We start from the raw sequence: 20638 nt of genomic DNA, 5'->3' as shown, positions 1-20638 counted from the left end.
GCCCCATTGAAGAAATGTCAATTCAAACAAAAAATATGCCCAATCAGAAACACTTAGGTTAAAAGCTGGGAGTAGACAAACGCCAGGTATTGGAATGCAGCACTCTGGAAATCTGCGCAATGTACTTTCTAAACAATGCTAAAGATTGACAGCAATAACCGCTAACTATTTACTTAATAACAGTTGTTGGGCCTGGGTGAAATATTGGCTAACAAGCTGTTTATCAGTGAATTGGAAACTGAGTTTTAGCCACCCCCTTTTAGATTTGCCTTTTAGTTCTGCAAAACATGTGGATGTGCAAATGAAATCTACAAACTATCAACAGACTACAGAGAAGCAAAGGCTGGCTGCAAAGGGTTTATGTATTGAAATCAAGTAAAAAGTCTGGAGTATACCAAGTTCCTGTGTGTCTACTAATCAGGGGTCTTGAAGTGATTGTAAATAGATGTGGCCACAATGAATTGGCGACAAACAAAAGAAAGATTTAAATTCTGCATGAATTAAAAGGTTTTTAGGTGTTTTAGGTGTTTTTTTCACAGTCAAGAGCACTTTTAGATTTGGTGTGATTTTCTAGTACTAATGAAGCTTTTCAGATACAAAACCTCAAACAATAGTGATAACTGACGACTGCACTATAAAGGCAATTACATAACAGGGACTTGTAACATTTTTACCTGTATCCAATTGTAACTTTTACCAGATACAAGCTATTGATATTGTATCAAATCAAATTCAATACGCTATTTCGGCTAGAATACTAAAAGCTGCACACAAAAGGGAACCCTTGTATAAGTTTTGAATTCCTTGGTCTCCCTATGTTAGATTTATATCCACAGACACCAATTACTGTACTCCTGAAATTGTAACACCCTTGATTTTAAAATTCTTAATTCAATAACAGTTGTTTTGGTTCAAAATTCAATTCACAGGGGGGTTAATTACCTTGGTTTGTGAGAAACGTTTCTCCTTCTGTCGTACTTTTGAGTTACCCCTATCATTTACTTTTACATAATCTTATAAAAGCGAATTTATATTTTAAATGCTTTATATATCAAATGTGGGCCAAGCTGGCCAGCCACCTCGCGCCCATCCTCCTGGGCTGGTGACAAGGGGCAAGAGAGCCAGGACTAGAGGCAGACTTAAGAGGTACCTGTCTGGCACCTCACATTGTGTAGCCCTAAGCAGGTGCCTCTTCGGCCTACACCTAGGTCTGGCCCTCAGGGGTAGCCTGGTGTGCAAGTAAGTATGCTACACCTATTGCCAAGACATGCTTGAAAAAAAAAACCCTACATTTTTTCAGTGAAAACACAAGACACAAAAGTATAATAATCCAAAACATATATTATAAATGGGTACAACAACCTGTTTTGGCTTTGATGAAAACTACCCGGTATTTAACCAACAGCAGCTCATTTAAACCTTTAATTAACCCTTTCCCTGCAAACCGATTTGTCCTAAATACGAACATATACTTCCAAGCAGTTTTTAGACATTTTCATTTTAAGGGCCTTTCCTGGGGGGGGGGGGGTCTTTTGGTTTACCCAGAAAAACAGTATATTAGGTTTTTTTTTCATTTCTGAAAATCATCTAAAAATGTTGCAGTTTGCCGCAATTATCTCACACAATGTTTTACGTACAAAGAAAAATCACCCTAAATATGGATGTCAGAGGTTAACTGAATATTGTGATGCTTAATATGCATAGATTCACCAAAGTATGTGGTATATATGGATGAAAAATTAAAATACATGCATATGAATGTTCACGCTGGTCAACAGAGCCTAGACTGTGCGTTATGTGCCCAAACTGTAAAAAGACACCCAGAAAACCATATATTTTGGAAAGTACATATTCTGTCGGATCAAACATGATAAAATACATCTTTCAATACCAAAGCACCAAACAGCAATACTATACTAAATATATATAAGGAACAATAATGCAGGGATAAAATTACAATAAAACCACAAAAATTGTGTTAATCATTGAAATAACAAAATAACAGTGTAATTGATGCCAAAATAAACAGTTTTTAGGGGTAAAAAAAAAAAAAATTGGTAAAATGAAAGTAAAAAAAATTTAAAATATAACCCTCTTTGTGGGCCGACTTGGCCCAGCAGTGTAGGCACGTGCTTGCCAGCTAAAGCCCTTGCCTGCCAGCACGTACGCATACGTGCATGGCAGGAAAAGGGTTAAAATTAATCTCATTTTGGTTTTTTTGGAGGCTGGCTTTTTGTTTTAGTTAAGAAGTACTCCTTTCAGAAAAACTATGCACACACAAATAATCATGCCCAGATTGGCAATCTATAGATTTTGGCAGACACGAGTGGTAAAATACCAGACAGACACTATTTATTGGACCTGTAGGGTGCTATTTGGGCCTCTTTGCACTTGAAAAGGCAGGGCCTATTTAAAATATCTGCCCGAATCTGCACATACAACATACTTCACAATGAAGTATGTGCTTGTTTCTGTCTAGTTTACTTATCAGCACCGAAAGTTCTTGTTTGCTTTAAGATGGGTGGAGTCTACATTGTCCAAACCAGACATGCTAGTTTAAGTGCAGCTTTCAAATTACAAATATATCAGGAATAGTACTTTTTGTTTTTTGTTTTTCCTGTGGGAAATGAATTACGGTTTAAATCATAGCAAATAAAGATCAAACTATAGATAGTTTTAGATTCACTATTAATCTAATTCAAAAGAAACTCACATGATTGGAAGAAGCAGCAATAGCTTCCTCTGCACAACTATCCATGCTAGCTCTTCTTTGATTGTAACTATCAAACTTCACATGATCCCGATCATCATCATCATCATCATCAATAAACTGCACACCTTTTTCATAACAACGACGTTTTCTTGCCTGCAACACAATTATGTGCGTTAGCAATCTAAAAGCTAGAGACAATTTGAACAGTTCTTCAGTTTAATTTTGTACAGTTCAACATTGAGGACTTCATTAATATGGGTACCTTTCTCTAAATTAAAATGTTATGGGTTCTCTTATTAACAAACTTCTCAAGAGTACATCTGAACATTATGCTATGGTAAAGGTTTTTTGGTATTCACCGTTAAATACATTTATTTCCAGCCTTCAGGGTGGAGAGGGGGAAATGAAGACAAGAATAATGAGGTTTCCATTAATGCTATAGCCCCTCAGCAGTTCTGCTTAGACAAGCAGTAGAATATCATCCAATGTTAAACTGTTACATAAAAAGAAAACTGTTTAAAACCAGATTATATTGATTATATTGATATGTAAAGGCACTTTGAAGGGTAAGGAAGCCATATGGGACCCCCCCCAAAAAAAAGAAAAGATGGAGAGAAAAATATTTAGGGATCTGACACAAGGTGCTCTCAGAGAGAACAGTGCTAGCTAGTTTGTTTTTTATCTGCACGCAGGTTAATGGGATTTTTATTACCTGCAGTTGTTCATCATGAGACTGGCGAATCCTTTTCCTGTCAGTTTGAAAATCATCATCTTGATCTGTTGTAAAAGATGCTTGCTTCTTTGCACACAGCTTTGAAGCTAATGTAGTTTTGTTACTAGAAGCTCCTGAAAGTATCAAAACCAAACTTATTCACCAAACAACATACAGGACCCAATTTAATACACTGGCAAGGTACTTTATAAACAAGCCATTTTAATTTTGAAGTAAAGATAGAAAGATAGATTCCACAATGGAACCTGGGAATATACATGACGTGGCCAAAATAGGTAGCCAAGAGCAGTGTGAAGCTCTGAAGTTTGGGATCAGGTACCAGGGGACAGCAGTGGAGACGTGATTGGGGAAGTGACAGAGGAAAATGTGTACTGGGGCCAACAGTTGAAAAAAATATTGGAAGTTGGTTCCCCTTTATCAGTTGTAATTTAATAATGGCAAATGTTTTTTTACTTGTACCCTTACTTTCTCCCTCTGAAATAATGATTCTTGCCCCCATCCCTTATGGCTTCCAGTTCAGTCCTACAAATAAAGAGCATGGCATGACCAATTTGTTGGGTACACGCTGAGCACAGGTGCATATGACCCAGGGATGTTTCCTGGATTATGTCTGAATGAACAAAGACATAGATCAGGTTAAGTACCTTGGCCAAACAGGAACTCAGCTGCAAATTCTCTATACAGGTATTAGATCCATTATCTGGAAATCCATTATCAAAAATGCTCCGAATTACAGAAAGTCTGTCGCCCATAGACTGCATTATAATAAAATAATCTGAATTTTGAAAAAGTATTCCTCTTTTCTCTGTAATAATAAAACAGTACCTTGTACATGATCCAAACTAAGATATAATTAATCCTTACTGGAAGCAAAACCAGGCTATTGGGTTTATTTAATGTTTACATGATTTTCTAGTAGACAAGGTATGAAGATCCAAATTATGGAAAGATCCATTAGCTGGAAAACCCCAGGTCCAGAGCATTCTGAATAGCTCCCAAACCTGTATTCTCTAGCCAATAGAAGCAGAGAGATCATCCAAGGAAAAAAGTAAAGTTTACTGAAAATTCTTATTCAAGTGTCCATAACAGCTAAAACAGGTCATGCATATGTACTAAAGTCTATGGCACACGGACTCTTTCTTGCCTGACACTACTTCCCAATCAAAGTATCAGAAACAGGCTGTGTATAGCAGACACTGGAGATCTCAGCAGGGACCACTCACTTCAGAGCTCCTGAGAGATCCCTGCCTGGTATTAACAGCATTTTCCATAGCCAGCATGTGTCTGTCCTCTGTAAATTGGCAAGAAGATTAGCTCACTTTGTAAGTTACTCTTCATAAAGGAATATAATATTATTACCGGAAATATTTGATGGTGCGTTATCTGTAGAATTCATTTGTCTATCACTGGAGAAAGTAGTTTGATCAGAATTTTTCAAATGACATGAACAGCAGCATGGAGTAACTCTCTCCATTTTTTTCCACTCTTTCTCATCTGATTTTTCATCCACCAACTGCTTTCCTGAAAAAAAAAAAGGGGAAGAAGCACAACATTTCAATGAAATGATGCCTTGTTTTGTTGTGCTATAAACTGAGGTTGAATAAGTTGTAACCAATAAAAACAAACAAAACTAAAAATGTGATTTCACTAAATATTCTTAAAGGGATCCTGTCATCGGAAAACATGTTATTTTCAAATGCATCAGTTAATAGTGCTACTCCAGCAGAATTCTGAACTGAAATTCATTTCTCACAAGAGCAAACAGATTTTTTTATATTCAATTTTGAAATCTGACATGGGGCTAGACATTTTGTCAATTTCCCAGCTGCCCCTGGTCATGTGACTTGTGCCTGCACTTTAGGAGAGAAATGCTTTCTGGCAGGCTGCTGTTTTTCCTTCTCAATATAACAATGTGTCTCAGTGGGACATGGGTTTTTACTATTGAGTGTTGTTCTTAGATCTATCAAGCAGCTGTTATCTTGTGTTAGGGAGCTGTTATCTGGTTACCTTCCCATTGTTCTTTTGTTTGGCTGCTGGGGGGAAAAGGGAGGGGGTGATATCACTCCAACTTGCAGTATAGCAGTAAAGAGTAATTGAAGTATATCAGAGCACAAGTCACATGACTTGGGGCAGCTGGGAAATTGACAATATGTCTAGCCCCATGTCAGATTTCAAAATTGAATATAATAAAAACTGTTTGCTCTTTTGAAAAATGGATTTCAGTGCAGCACTATTAACTGATTCAATGACAGTATCCCTTTAAAGGATATGCATAATCCCAAGTAAAGTTCTTTGTTACATACAAATTCTATATTAATGTAGTCTCAAGTCTTAAAAGGGTTGTTCACCTTTCAACTAACTTTTAGTATGATGTAGAGAATGATATTCTGAGACAATTTGCAATGAGTTTTCGTTTTTTTATTACTTGCGGATTTTGAATTACTTAACTTATAATTCTGCAAATCTCCAGTTTACAATTTCACCAATCTCGTCACTAGAGTCCAAATTACCCCAGCAACCATACATTGATTTGAATATGAATATGAGAGAACCGGAATAGAAAGATGAATAATAAAAAAATGGCAATAACAATTCATTTGCATGCTTACATAGCATTTGTTTTTAGAGAGATCAGTGACCCCCATTTAAAAAACGGAAAGAGTCAGAATAAGAAGACAAATAATTAAAAAAAATATTAAAAAAAAATGAAGGCCATTGAAAAGTTGCTTAGAATTAGAGGCAGGTGCACTTAATTTTCAAATACCCTTGTCTGGCCAGTGACAACATTTGCATATCTAGTTTGTCACTAGTGCGTGCACACAGGACATTTTTCTGCTTAAACTGATAAACAGAACTGGGCTGGCCAAACAAGTGCTCCCAGGGTAATCCAAAGGTTACATCTTGCTAAAGTAAGGATGACACACATACACAGGCTGTCTGCAACAAAATTATACGTTTTAACCTGTGCCTTTTATACAGAAAAAAAGAAAAAACTATTTGCATGCCCTAAGTAGGCAGTTTTTGTCCCTTCAACAGAAATATCCTCTTTGTGGCCCTACAGCTCAAGCTTTTGTCTGCAAGATAAAAAGATTTCAGTAAAAGTTTCACCCCTGACAAATTGTTAATTAACTATAAGCAGCCAATTGCCTTAATTTTGTGCATAGCATAACCATTTGAGGCTGAATCTACAAGATATATGTTTAATTTTGTGTTGAGTCTGCAAATCCACTGCACTATATTTTCAGGGGGTAGATTATATTATAATGGTAATATTATTTGTAATGGTTCAGCAAAACAATTCAGACTCACATCACTAAATATCACAGATGAGCTGCAGAGGATTCAGTGTACCCACACACATGCAGAGCTCCTAAAATTGTGACTATCCAAGACCAAAAAAGAAAAAAATTGAGGGCACACCGCCACGTAAAAACCACTTTTCTATTGTAACATTAAAAAACAGGTGGCTGCTGTGAAATGGGCACCTAATGCATTTCGAGAAAAACCTTGAAACATAGGCTGATGATTAAGGGGTGTTCCTTAAAAGCGTTATGCGTCCATTTTACAGCAGCCACCTGTTTTTTAAAATTACAGAAAAAATAGTTTTTTACTTCATGCGGCGATGTGCCCTCAATGTTTTGGTAATGGTAATATCATATAAAGTTTTTTTGAGACGGCTATCGCCGAAATCTGGTGGGGCAAAATATGATTGTTTTGGAAAGCACTGAAATGTGAAAAAAAGAAAACTATCAATTCTAAGCACTCTTAAACCAATCAATGTCTTACCATATAAAGACTGCTGCCATGCAAGTGCAGAACATAACAAGGCTAAGCTTTTTCCACTTCCAGTTGGACTTTCTAACAAGCAGTGCTGTTTACAATTCAGGCCTCTCATAATCTGCAGAATAAATAAGAGAAATTTTAATAATCTAGTAATTAAACAGATGCAAGGAAGTCTAAACCTGAAATATTGGCTGAATTTAACTAAACTCTTTTTTTTATTTAAAGGGGAGTTTCACCTTTAAGTTAACTTTTTGCAAGTTATAGAATGCCCTATTACTAGCAACATTACAATTGGTTTTTATTTCACATATGTTAACTTTATTTATAAATTGCTGTAAGGACCCACAGAACTGTACAATATATATTTTTTACAGTTACTTTAATTATTTGCCTTCCTCTTCTGGCTCTTTCCAGCTGTTTCTCACAAAACAAGGAAGTAAAAAATGTTTTCTCCTTCACACCCCTAATTTGCATATGCAAATTAGGATGCGGATTCTGTTTGGTATTCGGCCGAATCTTTCGCAAAGGATTCGGGGGTTCGGCCGAATCCAAAATAGTGGATTCGTTGCATCCCTACTACAAAATACCAAAAGTTAAATTACAAGTGAATATACCCCTATAAGCCCACATTGTATGATCTAATCAGATGCATATACACACCAATCACCTATATGTTGCATTTCACTTTTTTTTTTTTTTCAAACTCTCTTTAAAATAATTTTTTCAAACTCTCTTTAAAATTTTTAATAATTCAGCAGCAAAGTTTCAAATAAACAATATTTGCCAAGATACTATGTGAATCATACAAATAAATTAATTTAACATTAACAGGTATTAACTAACAAGTGACCAGAGATCTACTTCTTTTTGCTCAACGCATTTAAAAACACAGCATCATATTTTTGCTCAACATATTTAAAAACACAGCAAACATTTTCTCCAATATAATATGTGAATGGTACAGTCAAGTTCAAAATAGGTAGCAAAGGATTTTCCAGACCTCATGGGGATTTTCTCCCATAAATAAATTGCCTTTTTGTTGTTTCTGATGTTTCCAAATAAATAGACCATTTTGCATTTCACTTTTAAATAATCTTAATCTACTTTATACGGTTTCTGGCAGATGGGATGCTTTGTCACCTGCTAATAAATCTGCACTACCACAGGTGACAAAACTTTCCAAGTTTCTTTCCCATCAGCAGACATGAAAATCATCAGTGGGAAAGACATGTTGTGCAAAGTAGTTCAAAGCTTCCTCGTAAGGCAACTTTGGCCTACTTTGGAAACAGGAAGCCATGCATATGTCATCTTGCTGGTGATTTACATTTCCGCCAATAGGAAGGAAACTAGGAACGTTTTGTCACCTGTAGTAGGTCAGGCTTATTGTGGGCAACAAAACGTCCTGTGTGCGATCACCCTAATGTACTGTATGTTTATACATTTGGTTGGGTTGGATCACGGATAACAATAAAGGCACTAATGACAGGCTATCTTATTACCAATATCAGGATTTGTACTACTTACCTCTTTATTTAGGTCGTTTATATGTCTATATGTTTATGTGTCTAGCTATGAGAAAGCAACTGAACATTAAAATAAAAAAAATAAAAAAACAAAAACAATAATTTAAAACTGTAACTTGCTATAAAAGGGTGGTTTATACCATATATAACGTATGAAAAGCCAGGTGCATTATATGCTTAGTCTTGGAACTTCACCAAAAACAGCTATACAAACTTGCTTGAGGGTACTTACTGAATTCATCATTGCAAGCTGGGAAGGATACGCTCTACATGGGAAGAGGATTTTCACCCCACCAATTGTATATTCTGAAAGTACGGATGACATTTTATCTGACAAGAAGGAAAAAAACATATTGGAATTACAGTTAATAACAATATAAAGCTTAAACTAAAACCCCATCTTTATTGGAAAATCAAATCCTTGCCAACAAGGACTGGGTCTCTAGCCAAAAAAACGCTCCATGCTATTTTGCTTGTTTTTTACCAGAAAGAACCCAGAGATGTACAGGGATCCGTTATCTAGAATAAAAGAAAGATGCTACTCTAAAATATAGAATAGCACAACTCTGATTAACTGGCTGATAGAGGCAATAGTCGTAGAAATAAAACCATCATCTCCTCTGCTTCCTCTTCACTTCCATTCTACAATGGTAGGGTAAAGTGGATAATGGATGCAATGCAACCCACTCCCACATCAGGCAAAATCACAGCTTTTAGGCTAGGGATAAATAAGTGAAGATCTCTTATAAGAAATATCTTCCCACAAAAAGTACAAATAAAATCCTCTACCCTGTTGGGTGAAGCTCCAAAAAATGTTTACACCCATGTCAAATGCATTTGGACATAACTGACAACGTTCAAAGGGGTCTAAAGCTGGCAAAGCATTTTTTAATGTGAAAAATATACTAATTTGCAAGAGCAGTTTCCAAAAATCAGGGCAGTGTTTTGATCCAGTGCCACCCAAGGACCTCAGCCCTCAATCGTCCCATGCACAGAAGGACTTGCTGTACGGATGCTTCAGGCGCCCCATTTCCCCTCAGCTACCAGATTTAGCTGGCAAGTATCTGGCAGTGGCCAGAGATGTTTTTATGTATATTTATATTAACCATATAGACACGCAAAGCTGCCCCCCTAGTCTTGGGTCATCGTTGGGTCCCTATATAGTACATATGGCCCTGTCAAGAATCCATAGAGGGGAGGTACCTCGCTGTTGGGGATAGGGTTTCCACCTTTTCTGGAAAAAAATACAGGCCTTCCTATATATTTATCTTTTTTCCCTATTAATAACATTGGGATCATCCATCATTTTTATGGGCCAGGCCAGTAAAATACTGGCCAGGTGGCAACCGTAGTTGGGGATAAGACATAATACAGACACTGTGTACTGTATGCAGATGAGAAGGTTGAAGCCATACAAATGTGTATTACACTATTCATATCTTCAGCTCTCTACATTCTACACAGGTTGGGTAAATACATGCATTTGTGGCATTCTGAAGAACCGTGGAACCCATATTTCTCATGCTTTGTCAATGTGCCCATGACTAGGAAATTTAGCAAATGGTTTGCATTTTGGTAGCCTCAAAGTGACACAGATTTGGAAAGCTTGTAATTGTGAAACAAAGCCAATACATTGTTTATCTAGTTAATTCTTAAGCTGTGGCTCAGAAACCCCCAAAAGCACAGAGATTGTTTAGGGAGGGTTCCCCTTGAACACAGTGGGGGTCATTTATAAATGCTGATCCTATTTGCACCTGGGCAGTAAACCATGGCAACCAATCAGATGATTGCTTTCGGGTTTTAACCTGCAGCTGGCCGCAAAAAAAAGATAGTCACTGATTGGTTGCTATGGTTTACAGCCCAGGAGCAAATTTGCCCAGTGTTTATAAATGAACCCTAGTGACGTTTCATTGAGCGCCAGACAATACTCGTGCTAACCAAATTGTCAGGTTGGAAAGATAACTACTAGCAGACTTCATCCTGGCACCACTAGGTAGAAACTGCCCAAGCTAAATAAGCGAATACCTTCACCTCGGAACGGACTCCTAAAGTAAATAAAACTGCGTGGCATTCCGCGACGATTTTCTTTTTTTAAGGGGGGGGGGAGCATGAGCTAGCAGTGAAAGGGTTAAGAAACAGAAATACCCACACAAGAGCACCCTACATACCCGAGCACCCTACATACCCGGGCTGCAGTCTCACCTTCTTGTGTGTAGTGTTGCACCGCTCTGACATTAAACTCCGCCTAATAACAGCACTGTTCTACATTCACAACTCCCGCTCTTTCCTGTGGATGGGCCGCAGCAGCAGCTCCATAGACAGGCTTTCAGGAGGTGTGACGTCACTAACATGTGACCGACTTGTGGGCGGGATGTGACCTAGGGAAGTGTGTAGCTCCTGTATGTTAGTCACAGCAGAGCAGGACAGCAGCTAAACGTAGAGGTTATAAAGAGCTTATTAAAGATAAAGGGGAGAAAAGATTGCTGAAAGAGAAGAAGTGTAGGAGAGCTAAGCTATAAAGCTGAGGAAGGTTGAGGCATCGGCTTGCTTGTTTAGGCAGTTTTTATTACACAGCAGTTATCTATTAGACATAAACAGTGTTGCATTTAGTTCTCTTTTTTTTGCTCTGTATTTCAGTAGCTGTGGAAAGGGAATAATCAGTTACAGTAAAATTTGTCTTAAGACATTACAGTGGGTAAATACTTGATAATATGAAACTGTGTTCCAATGAACTGATAATACAAGTAATGTATATCATTACTCATTCACAGAATTACACAATCTTTTACCCATTACTGCCATGGCTGAAGCACTCCCCCACGAACGCAATGGAGCTTGGTTTCTTTGTTTGTTAGTGGCTAATGTCCCTGACAGCTTCAGTGAAGGTAATATGATTTAATTCACTAGAGATTGCACCTATCTAGTTATAAAATAATCCACTAATTCGGGGGTTTTCAGGATATTTTGTGTTCTTGATTCTTGGCCTGTGAAGTTCAAGCTACATGGGATCATGATGTAGTTATATAATATAATTATATTATAAAGAATTTCAAAGACTGCAAAACAAATAATAAACTGAGCCAAAACTGTATTGTATTTTGTCATGGAGGCCTGCCCCAGAGTTTGGGAACCTTTGGGTTAATTGATAAATTAGAGACTTTTTTTCTAAAGTTAGGTTTCATAGTGCTAATTTGTTGTGGTGATTTTGATCCTTGCTGGCTTTCCATTATTTATATGTGTTTTTAATCCTCAAGCAAGTTCAATATCTGCATATTTCTATGTGGCTAGTTGGACAGGGAAGAATGGGGTTTGGATGTCACTACGGTAAAATAAGATTTGCAGTTAAAATGCTGCAAACTACAAAGTGTCCGATCCCTGTGAATATTTTGTATATCTGGCCTTTACCTTTTTAAGATATGGGGTCAGACATTTGATCTAACGTTTCTCCTTGAGCTGCTGGTAGTTAAAGGGTTCTGTTCCTAGAATAGGTTACTAAACCTGTGCCCATGCCATAAGTAGTGCAGAAGTAATTCTGCATGTTTTCTTCTTGAATTTAAAATGACGGATTTTCATTTCAAATAGTAAAAGCAAGTTAAAAGGTAGTATACATGCTTGAAAAGTTTTGTACCTGACGCAGGAACATTTTGACAACTGTAAACTTTCTTTTTTCTGATTAAGAAAAGTCTGATTAAGAATGGAGAGCGTCAAGATGAGGAGAGTGTTGGTGGGAGGCATAGAACAGAAGCCTTGCGACAGCTGTGTAAAATGAATCTGTCTCAGGCCCTCAAAGTGCGCAGCATGGTGGTAAGATGATGTTCTATATATGTATTTTTTTATACTTCACACCCCATCCATAGCTTTATGGAACACCACGGGTCTGATTTATTAATGTTCAGTTCCTGTATCACATAACCTTGGCTTTCCCCAAATGGGTTTAAAAAAAATTCTTACCTTTTTTTTATTAAAAAAAATGATTGTGAGCGAGTATTTCATGCACGTATAGTCCCTGAGGCCACTACAACTCTTTTAGCCTGCCCATCCAAAGTCCTCACGAAGCTCCAGAATACTTTGATGGGGCAAATCTTAGCTGCCGCACGAACCAATTTAGCGAAACACTGGCTGCGGAATACTATAGATGTTCATGCTGTAATTGCAAAAATTACCCAGACGCAGAATCTGTTGTATTTAACGGCTTTATTAGCAGACAGGGTAGAGAAACATACACAAATTTGGGCCCCATGGAATGTGTTTCTACAATCTTGAGTGAAAATATACCTTGATATACTGTATGTTATACTGAACGAAGTTGTACTGATGAGAACCATTTGAAGACTTTTGTACTGAAAATGATGTTTGCATTATTCTCTGTCTATGCATCTGTTTTTGAAAAATAAAAGAGATTTAAAAAAAAAAAAAAAATGATTGGCAGTAATGCGACCCGTCGGCGCCCATTCGCAGCATTGCAATCCGAACATTTGGCCCCACGTTTGGATACACCTGATATCGCACCCCAGCCGTTAGTGGCCATATTGGGTTAAGATCTGCTCGTTTGGCGACCTCGCCAAACAAGCGTATCTAATAGTGGATGGCCAACTTTAGAAAACAAAAGCAAAGATCTGATTGGTTGCTATGAGCAACATCACCAGTGATGTTTTCCTCGAATGTTAATAAATACACCCTCAAATGTTCACCTGAACTATTATTTCAACTGGATTCTAAAATCCACTTCTAGGGGTGTGCAGTTCTAAAGTGATCTCCTAAAATGGTGTGAGTGTCATCTGGGTGGGATTGGCAAAAGAAGTTTATTGGATTAAAATGTTGGATACTGTGGCCCCACGGGGATTAAATGAATACTGCTCTTTCACTCCCTTTCTTGATATCGGATAAAAACAGCTGACCTTTATGCTAATATGTAATATAACCCTGTTGATTTAGGCTTCTTTAAACAGATATCTATGGTTATTATGATTGTTTTTTAACATTTATATAACGTGTTTTATATGTTTTTAATCAATTTTATAAGTTTTGTATACAACATTTCAAAATATTTATACAGTATTATGTATTTTTTGTATTTTCTTTCAGACCATAGTTTTGGAGACACATCAATTGATTGGATGTTCACTTATTGATTAATTCACACACCTATGATAGGGGCATGGTTTGGTGGTGGTTGTTTGGTGGGTGAGTCTATAAATTATTTTCACTTGTCTATTGTTATATCTTGATAAAGGTCCATGGTGAGGACCGAAACGTCGATCAAATAATTCATTAACTTTTTTCATGATAAATCCTGGTGTGCAGCAGCATTCTTCTCGAGTGTATGGATAGATATATATATATATATATATATATATATATATATATATATATATATATATATATATATATATATATATATATATATATATATATATATATATATATATATATATATATATATATAGTAATGTAGGTAGTACCCGCACTCTGTCCCGTATTTTCACTTCCCAGGTGCTCGGCCAAATCAATGTATATAAATATTCAAAAGGGACCCCCACTCTGGTTGTTTATTTCAACATCACAGTGCTTCCAACGTTTCGACCCCCCTCGGGGTCTTTATCGAGGGGGGTTGAAACGTTGGAAGCACTGTGATGTTTAAATAAACAACTTTTTGTTTTTGAAGAAACCACAGTACGGGTCCCTTTAGAATATATATATATATATATATATATATATATATATATATATATATATATATATATATATATATATATATATATATATATATATATATATATATATATATATATACACACACACATATACACATATGTTACAGATTTTTGCTATCCAGCTCCTTTCTCATTTGTGCATCCAATATGCTTTGCAAAACTCTCTTAGCACGGCTCTCTTGGCCATTAATGTAATGGGGACTCTGCTGACAGGTAACTATTAATATTAAAGTAGCTGCATAGACTTGTGTGCCTGTCTCTGCACAGTTCTGGTGCTTTTATGGTTTACTCAAAGGCATATGTTCTCTACTACTATTTCTTTAATAGAATTTGCACTTTCAAAGTACAATGAATATATGTATAGCAGCAGAATTAAACTAAAATACACAGTTCTAACCTTACGTTATGTCTGTAAAACTAAGTTTAAAAACTAAACTAAGTTTTTGTTACATTTAAAACTAAACTGTAAACTAAGTTTTAGTTTTAATATGAAAAAGTTAAATTTTTAAGCCAGGTTAACAAAAGCTGTAACACACATGTAGGGCTAACGTTATAGAGGCTTGAGACTGTTATATCTTCAGTATAAAATATGGATTTGGCTTTTACACTGGCAATAGTGTAACTGATTAGACATCTGATTTTATTCGATTGTATGCAGGAAAAAATAGTATTGTATTTTGTCAACTAAAGGCCTATGATCAAGAGAGACACTGCCTCTCCGTTTCTGAATAATGGATCCCATACCTGTACCTTGAAATAGACATTTTGTTGTGGATTATTACCTATAAAAATAAACTGACATATGGTATTTCTTCACAGTTCTTACCGAAGCCAAGCGGTTTTCGTTTTTCATGCCTACACTGCCATGTTTGGTATCCTTCTGCCAAACTAGAGATGTCGACCCAGACATTACACTTAAGTGCTTTTGTTTCAGCTTTAGAATGTTATGTATTCTGAATGACAGCATCTAGAAAATGGGAGTAGAGAAAGGAGAAGTATATACCAATCTTGTCTATTAGGTGAATATTTATTCATGCTGCTTTCTTATCCAGGTCTCCAAAAGCTTAAAGAAAACCCAAAGGAGCGGTCATGAACATACATACCTTCACCAATGCCAGTTAGTGCACTGAAAGACACTGAGAGTTTAGACTCTGATGAACAACTGTGCCAGCGTGTTGAAAGCACCATCATTGAAATCATTAACATGAGCGTCACAGGAGTGTAGAAATATTTGTGTATATCATCCTTTTTTCTGCTGTATAAATGTGCAGAGTGGAAGAGGCAGAGAGAGAGAGGCTTGCAGTTGGGATCTTCTGAGACCCTGAGGTTGTATTTCTTTATAATGACTTGATAATAAGAAAGCTTTAAAATAAAGCTTAAACCTGTTTAGTGCTATTACTCAAAGCATTGGTCAAGTTGGTTATAAGTTGGGTTATGGCATTTTCATCTTGATTTTGGAAGGTGAAAGATACAGCAGTGTCTGTACAGACCATGGAGTTATTATTGGCATCTGCTGAATTGTGGGAATGAATGAAGATCTGATGCACAAAAATGTTTCACTGGTAATATGCTAATATTTAACATACACCACATCTCATGCTTTGGATTACTGGAAATACTCACAGGAGAGAGGCTTAAATATTTGGTTATGTACATTTTTAAAGAAATAAAAGTGACAAATGTGGTGTATGTTCACAATCTTCGGGCAAAATAGATATAATTCTAAATGGTGGATTTCACAGTGTTGTTTCAAGCCCTATTAAATTGGACAGCATACCTGCCTCGTGGAATACAGTTTTCTATTTAGCCAACATCTTTAGAAGCTGACTGTTGCTTTTCTTAGGGGACTTAGCTTTCAACACTAAACCAAAAACACTTGTGTGCTGGTAAATCCATTATCTTGTACAAAGGGACATTACCCTTACTGTATCTAATGTAAGAAAATCATTCACCATAAATATCACCCTGCTGATCTATGAGCTTGGCTTCCAGTTGTATCTAGGAAAGCAAACAAGCATTCATCCCTAAATCTCTTTAATTGGCCTTTCAGTCTGAGCCCCAGTGGGGAGCAGGTATACAGTTTTAGAAACTATTGCTCAAAGTATAAAACATTGGCCAGTGATCTTCTTTGCTGTTATAGAAGGAGAAAAAGCAATAGAAATGACGGCTCTAAAACAAGTAATGATTAAAAGGGAAAGGAACAGAACATAGAAAAAGAAGGCAAGAGAAAGGGATACTATGAGATTGGGATCTTATTTAATGTCCATAGAATTATTACATCAGCTCTGACTGCGCAGGATACAGTTTTTACTGAAGCTTCTAAATCTAATTTTAGATGTCCAAGTTTATCTCAAGGCAAACTTTATATGATGGCAATGCAATTTTTTTTTTTTTTAATTTATGTAAAATTAGTTTTTTCTTATAGGTAATTCTGCACAAGGAGCATTATTTATTTGCATATTTGTATTTTGTATATGAGCTGGAGCAGCCACAAATTCTCTTGTTCATACCCTTCACCCAAAGGCTCAGATCTGCCATTCAACTGTCAGATTACTGTGCAGAATGATATTTGAGCAGTGTTTTCAAGCTTTTCAAACAACTTTTAGACTAAGCATCATGTGGAATTATTCACCCTTGTTTTTTTCTACTCAAGGAATTAATAAAATGTTCCTTTAATATTGCTTCATGTTTCCTTTATTATTTATTAGCCAGAGTGTTTCTATATGCATTCCTCCAATCTTCTGCACATATAACCAGCATTTGGACAGTAAGGAGCTTGGTTACAAATGCACACAAATATGGGTACAGCACCCTAGGATTTCGCGTTACACCACCAATTATTTTTCAACTGGTTTGCAACTGTGCTTTGGACTTTGCTGGAAATATGTGGAGAAAACGGCCACGTTGTGGAGGGAATTTCTGCTTGGCTGGGCAAAGTAGTTATAACAGTGGGAAAATAGAAACAGTGGGAAATACTGAAGATTCCTATACATTTACTTTTTTGTTAACTACTCTTCTTGTTGGCACCTCTATGACTGTGCAGAACGTAGAGTGTTTTAAAGTGCAAATGTTTAAATGGTTGACATTAAAAACACTTGATTAATTTCTTAGCATGCATTCTATGTACCTTTTGTCATTTTGAATATCCACAGGAACAATCAATTTTAGCTTAACTATTGCATTTAAGAAAAGGGGTCCTAAACATTATTTAAGACCCTAGCAACCAGATAGCTGTTGAAATAGCAAACTGAAGAGCAGCTGAACAAAAATAATTGAAAACCCACAAAAAATATATGTATGGCACACAGGCAGCATAAGACAGGCAGGGTATGGAACACACAGGGAGCTAGAGTCCTGCGCGGGTCCATTTTTTGGGACCCGCAACCTGCAATCCGCAACCCACATTCTTACCTGCTTGGAAACGCTACCTGACCCTACCCGCAAGTACCTTATCCGCAACCCGGACCCACTGACCATCAAGAATCAGGAAGTGCTGTCATTGTAAACTGGAAGTGAAGTCATTGGAAGTAGACGTGATCAGAAAAAAGGAGTAAAACAGGAAGTGCTGTCATTGTAAACCGGAAGTGACGTCATCGGAAGTAGACATGACCAGAAAAAAAGGAGTAAATATCGCTATTGAGAAGTCCCGCGGCCCGACCCGCGTCTTTACCCGTACTTGGAACTTCTACCTGCGGGTACCCGACCTGCTGCAGGACTCTACAGGGAGCATAGGGCAGGCAGAGTATGGCACACACAGGGAGCATAGGGCAGGTAGAGTATGGCCCACACAGGGAGCATAGGGCAGGCAGAGTATCGCACACACAGGGAGCATAGGGCAGGCAGACTTATGGCGCACACAGGGAGCATAGGGCAGGCAGACTATGGCGCACACAGGGAGCATAGGGCAGGCAGACTATGGCGCACACAGGGAGCATAGGACAGGCAGAGTATGGCACACACAGGAAGTGCTGTCATTGTAAACCGGAAGTGACGTCATCGGAAGTAGACATGATCAAAAAAAGGAGTAAAACAGGAAATGCTGTCATTGTAAACCGGAAGTGACGTCATCGGAAGTAGACGTGACCAGAAAAAAGGAGTAAATATCGCTATTGAGAAGACCCATGGCCCGACCCGCCTCTATACCCGTACGTGGAACTTCTACCCACAAACCGCAGGTTTTTGTGGGTACCGACATGCTGCAGGACTCTACAGGGAGCATAGGGCAGGCAGAGTATGGCCCACACAGGGAGCATAGGGCAGGCAGAGTATGGCACACACAGGGAGCATAGGGCAGGCAGACTTATGGTGCACACAGGGAGCATAGGGCAGGCAGACTATGACGCACAAAGGGAGCATAGGGCAGGCAGAGTATGGCACACACAGGGAGCATAGGGCAGGCAGAGTATGGCCCACACAGGGAGCATAGGGCAGGCAGACTTATGGCGCACACAGGGAGCATAGGGCAGGCAGACTATGGCGCACACAGGGAGCATAGGGCAGGCAGACTATGGCGCACACAGGGAGCATAGGACAGGCAGAGTATGGCACACACAGGGAGCATAGGGTAGGCAGAGTATGGCACACACGGAGCATAGGGCAGGCAGACTATGGTGCACACAGGGAGCATAGGACAGGCAGAGTATGGCACACACAGGAAGCAATTGGGCAGGCAGAGTATGGCACACACAGGGAGCATAGGGCAGGCAGACTTATGACGCACACAGGGAGCATAGGGCAGGCAGAGTATGACACACACAGGGAGCATAGGGCAGGTAGAGTATGGCACACACAGGGAGCATATGGAAGACAGAGTAGAGCAGAAGACAGGGAAACCTATCAGGACTTAAGATGAATAGTTCATACTGTGCTACAAACAGTGACAGTGCTGGTGCAACTTCAGCAGTTTGTATGACTGCGAACAGGTAAACAATGTAGGCAGTTTCAGTTTGGGTCTCAGGTGTGAACAGTACAGGGCTTTAGGGGTATGAATAATAGAGGTTTTACAGTTATGAACAATGCAGGGGCCAGTTAATCTCTGTAGTGATACCTTTTAAATCTTACACAAGGTAAGCGCTAACAGCAGGCAGACTTTCATATGAAAAAGAGGGCACACTAAGGGGGGGGTGCTGGGCCACCAGTTGGATAGCACTGGTCTTCATACTAAAAGCTAATTCAAAGGTGAACAACCCCTTTAATAGATGTATTTCATTACATATCATTCTTAATATATTTAATCATTGCATAATATAATGTTAATAACAGGCTGAAAAGTTATTAATGAAATTGTGTATTTAATATTTTTTTCTCTGAGATGACCCCAATTTCCAGTCATCTGAAGCATTAGGCCTCCAATACGGGTGAGATATTTGACACAATTTGGGATAGCATACAAGTCCAAATGGTTAGATATTTGTACAGTTCTTCCCTACATAGATTTTTAAATTGCATTGATTTAGCCCAATAATTCACAGCTGGAGGCCCAAGAGACGTTCATAGCCCTCAGACTGCTCAAGAACATCATGGACAGATATCTGTTAAATGTATGGGCCTAGGACATCGTTTTTTAATACATGGGCTGCCATTTTGTGGGAATACTTACTAGTAATTTTAGAAGCACCAAAGACTTCTCAACAACTTCCCTTACTGATTTATTCCCATTGGTGGCCTTGCAGCTCAGCCTTCCAATGAATTAGTTGTGCATAATACTTACCATTTACTGTCATGATCCATGCCCACCAATGGAGAAGACACTGCCAGACGCTAGGTCTCCCTAGTGCTCTGGAGCATGCAGTTGGCAGTCAAACTGTGTCGATGTACATGCACAATAAAGTTGTAGATAAAATACTGCTAAGAGGACTTATGTAAATTGTCAGGGCTTGCAATGAATTCTGACTAATCTCAGCAGAAAAGAAGTAAGATTCAGCCAAACTTGGGGTACATCAGGGCTTAAGTGGATGGCCATAGGCAGAAGAAGAGGGTGTTAATAAAAATAAAATACATGCATGGATTGGGGCATACATGGATCATGTGCCTGAACTGCCCAGACCAAGTCATAATTATGCAGAATAGCTGCCTACTCCATGTAAGCCCTGCCCATTTCTAACCTAATAATGCATTTTCATCTTTGCCATGAAGCCCTGACTGCAGTACCCCCTCTACTTACCTTATGGTG

The 20638-nt window shown here is 38.1% G+C and overlaps 1 protein-coding gene and 1 long non-coding RNA gene across 9 annotated transcripts in view; one reads left to right on the top strand and one right to left on the bottom strand.

Moving 5' to 3' along the window:
- brip1.L (BRCA1 interacting helicase 1 L homeolog) overlaps positions 1-11101 on the bottom strand; it is a 129420-nt gene extending 118319 nt beyond the window's left edge. For 3 of the 6 annotated variants that reach the window (XM_041580917.1, XM_041580919.1, XM_041580918.1), the window contains exons 1-6: positions 10921-11039; positions 8985-9082; positions 7233-7344; positions 4806-4967; positions 3426-3559; positions 2714-2866 (exon numbers count right to left, since the gene is read on the bottom strand). In XM_041580917.1, coding sequence (XP_041436851.1) covers positions 2714-2866; positions 3426-3559; positions 4806-4967; positions 7233-7344; positions 8985-9082; positions 10921-10987 — 726 coding nt within the window. In that variant the 5' untranslated portion in view covers positions 10988-11039. 6 annotated transcript variants of the gene reach the window in all.
- Positions 11102-11116: 15 nt separating this feature from the next.
- Positions 11117-17142, top strand: LOC108708287. 3 transcript variants are annotated; one of them, XR_001934433.2, is made up of 5 exons: positions 11117-11194; positions 11524-11637; positions 12431-12556; positions 13838-13936; positions 15519-17142. It is a non-coding gene; the product is annotated as an uncharacterized LOC108708287 (long non-coding RNA). The 3 variants fall into 3 exon arrangements; XR_001934432.2 differs by having other exon boundaries at positions 11161-11637; positions 13838-13932; XR_001934431.2 differs by having other exon boundaries at positions 11162-11637.
- Positions 17143-20638: the final 3496 nt, after the last annotated feature.

This window comes from Xenopus laevis, chromosome 2L (genome assembly GCF_017654675.1).
Source record: "Xenopus laevis strain J_2021 chromosome 2L, Xenopus_laevis_v10.1, whole genome shotgun sequence".
Classification (NCBI taxonomy): Eukaryota; Metazoa; Chordata; class Amphibia; order Anura; family Pipidae; genus Xenopus; species Xenopus laevis.
The sequence above is the reverse complement of the archived record's forward strand: the minus strand, read 5'-3'. Positions and strand labels throughout refer to the sequence as shown.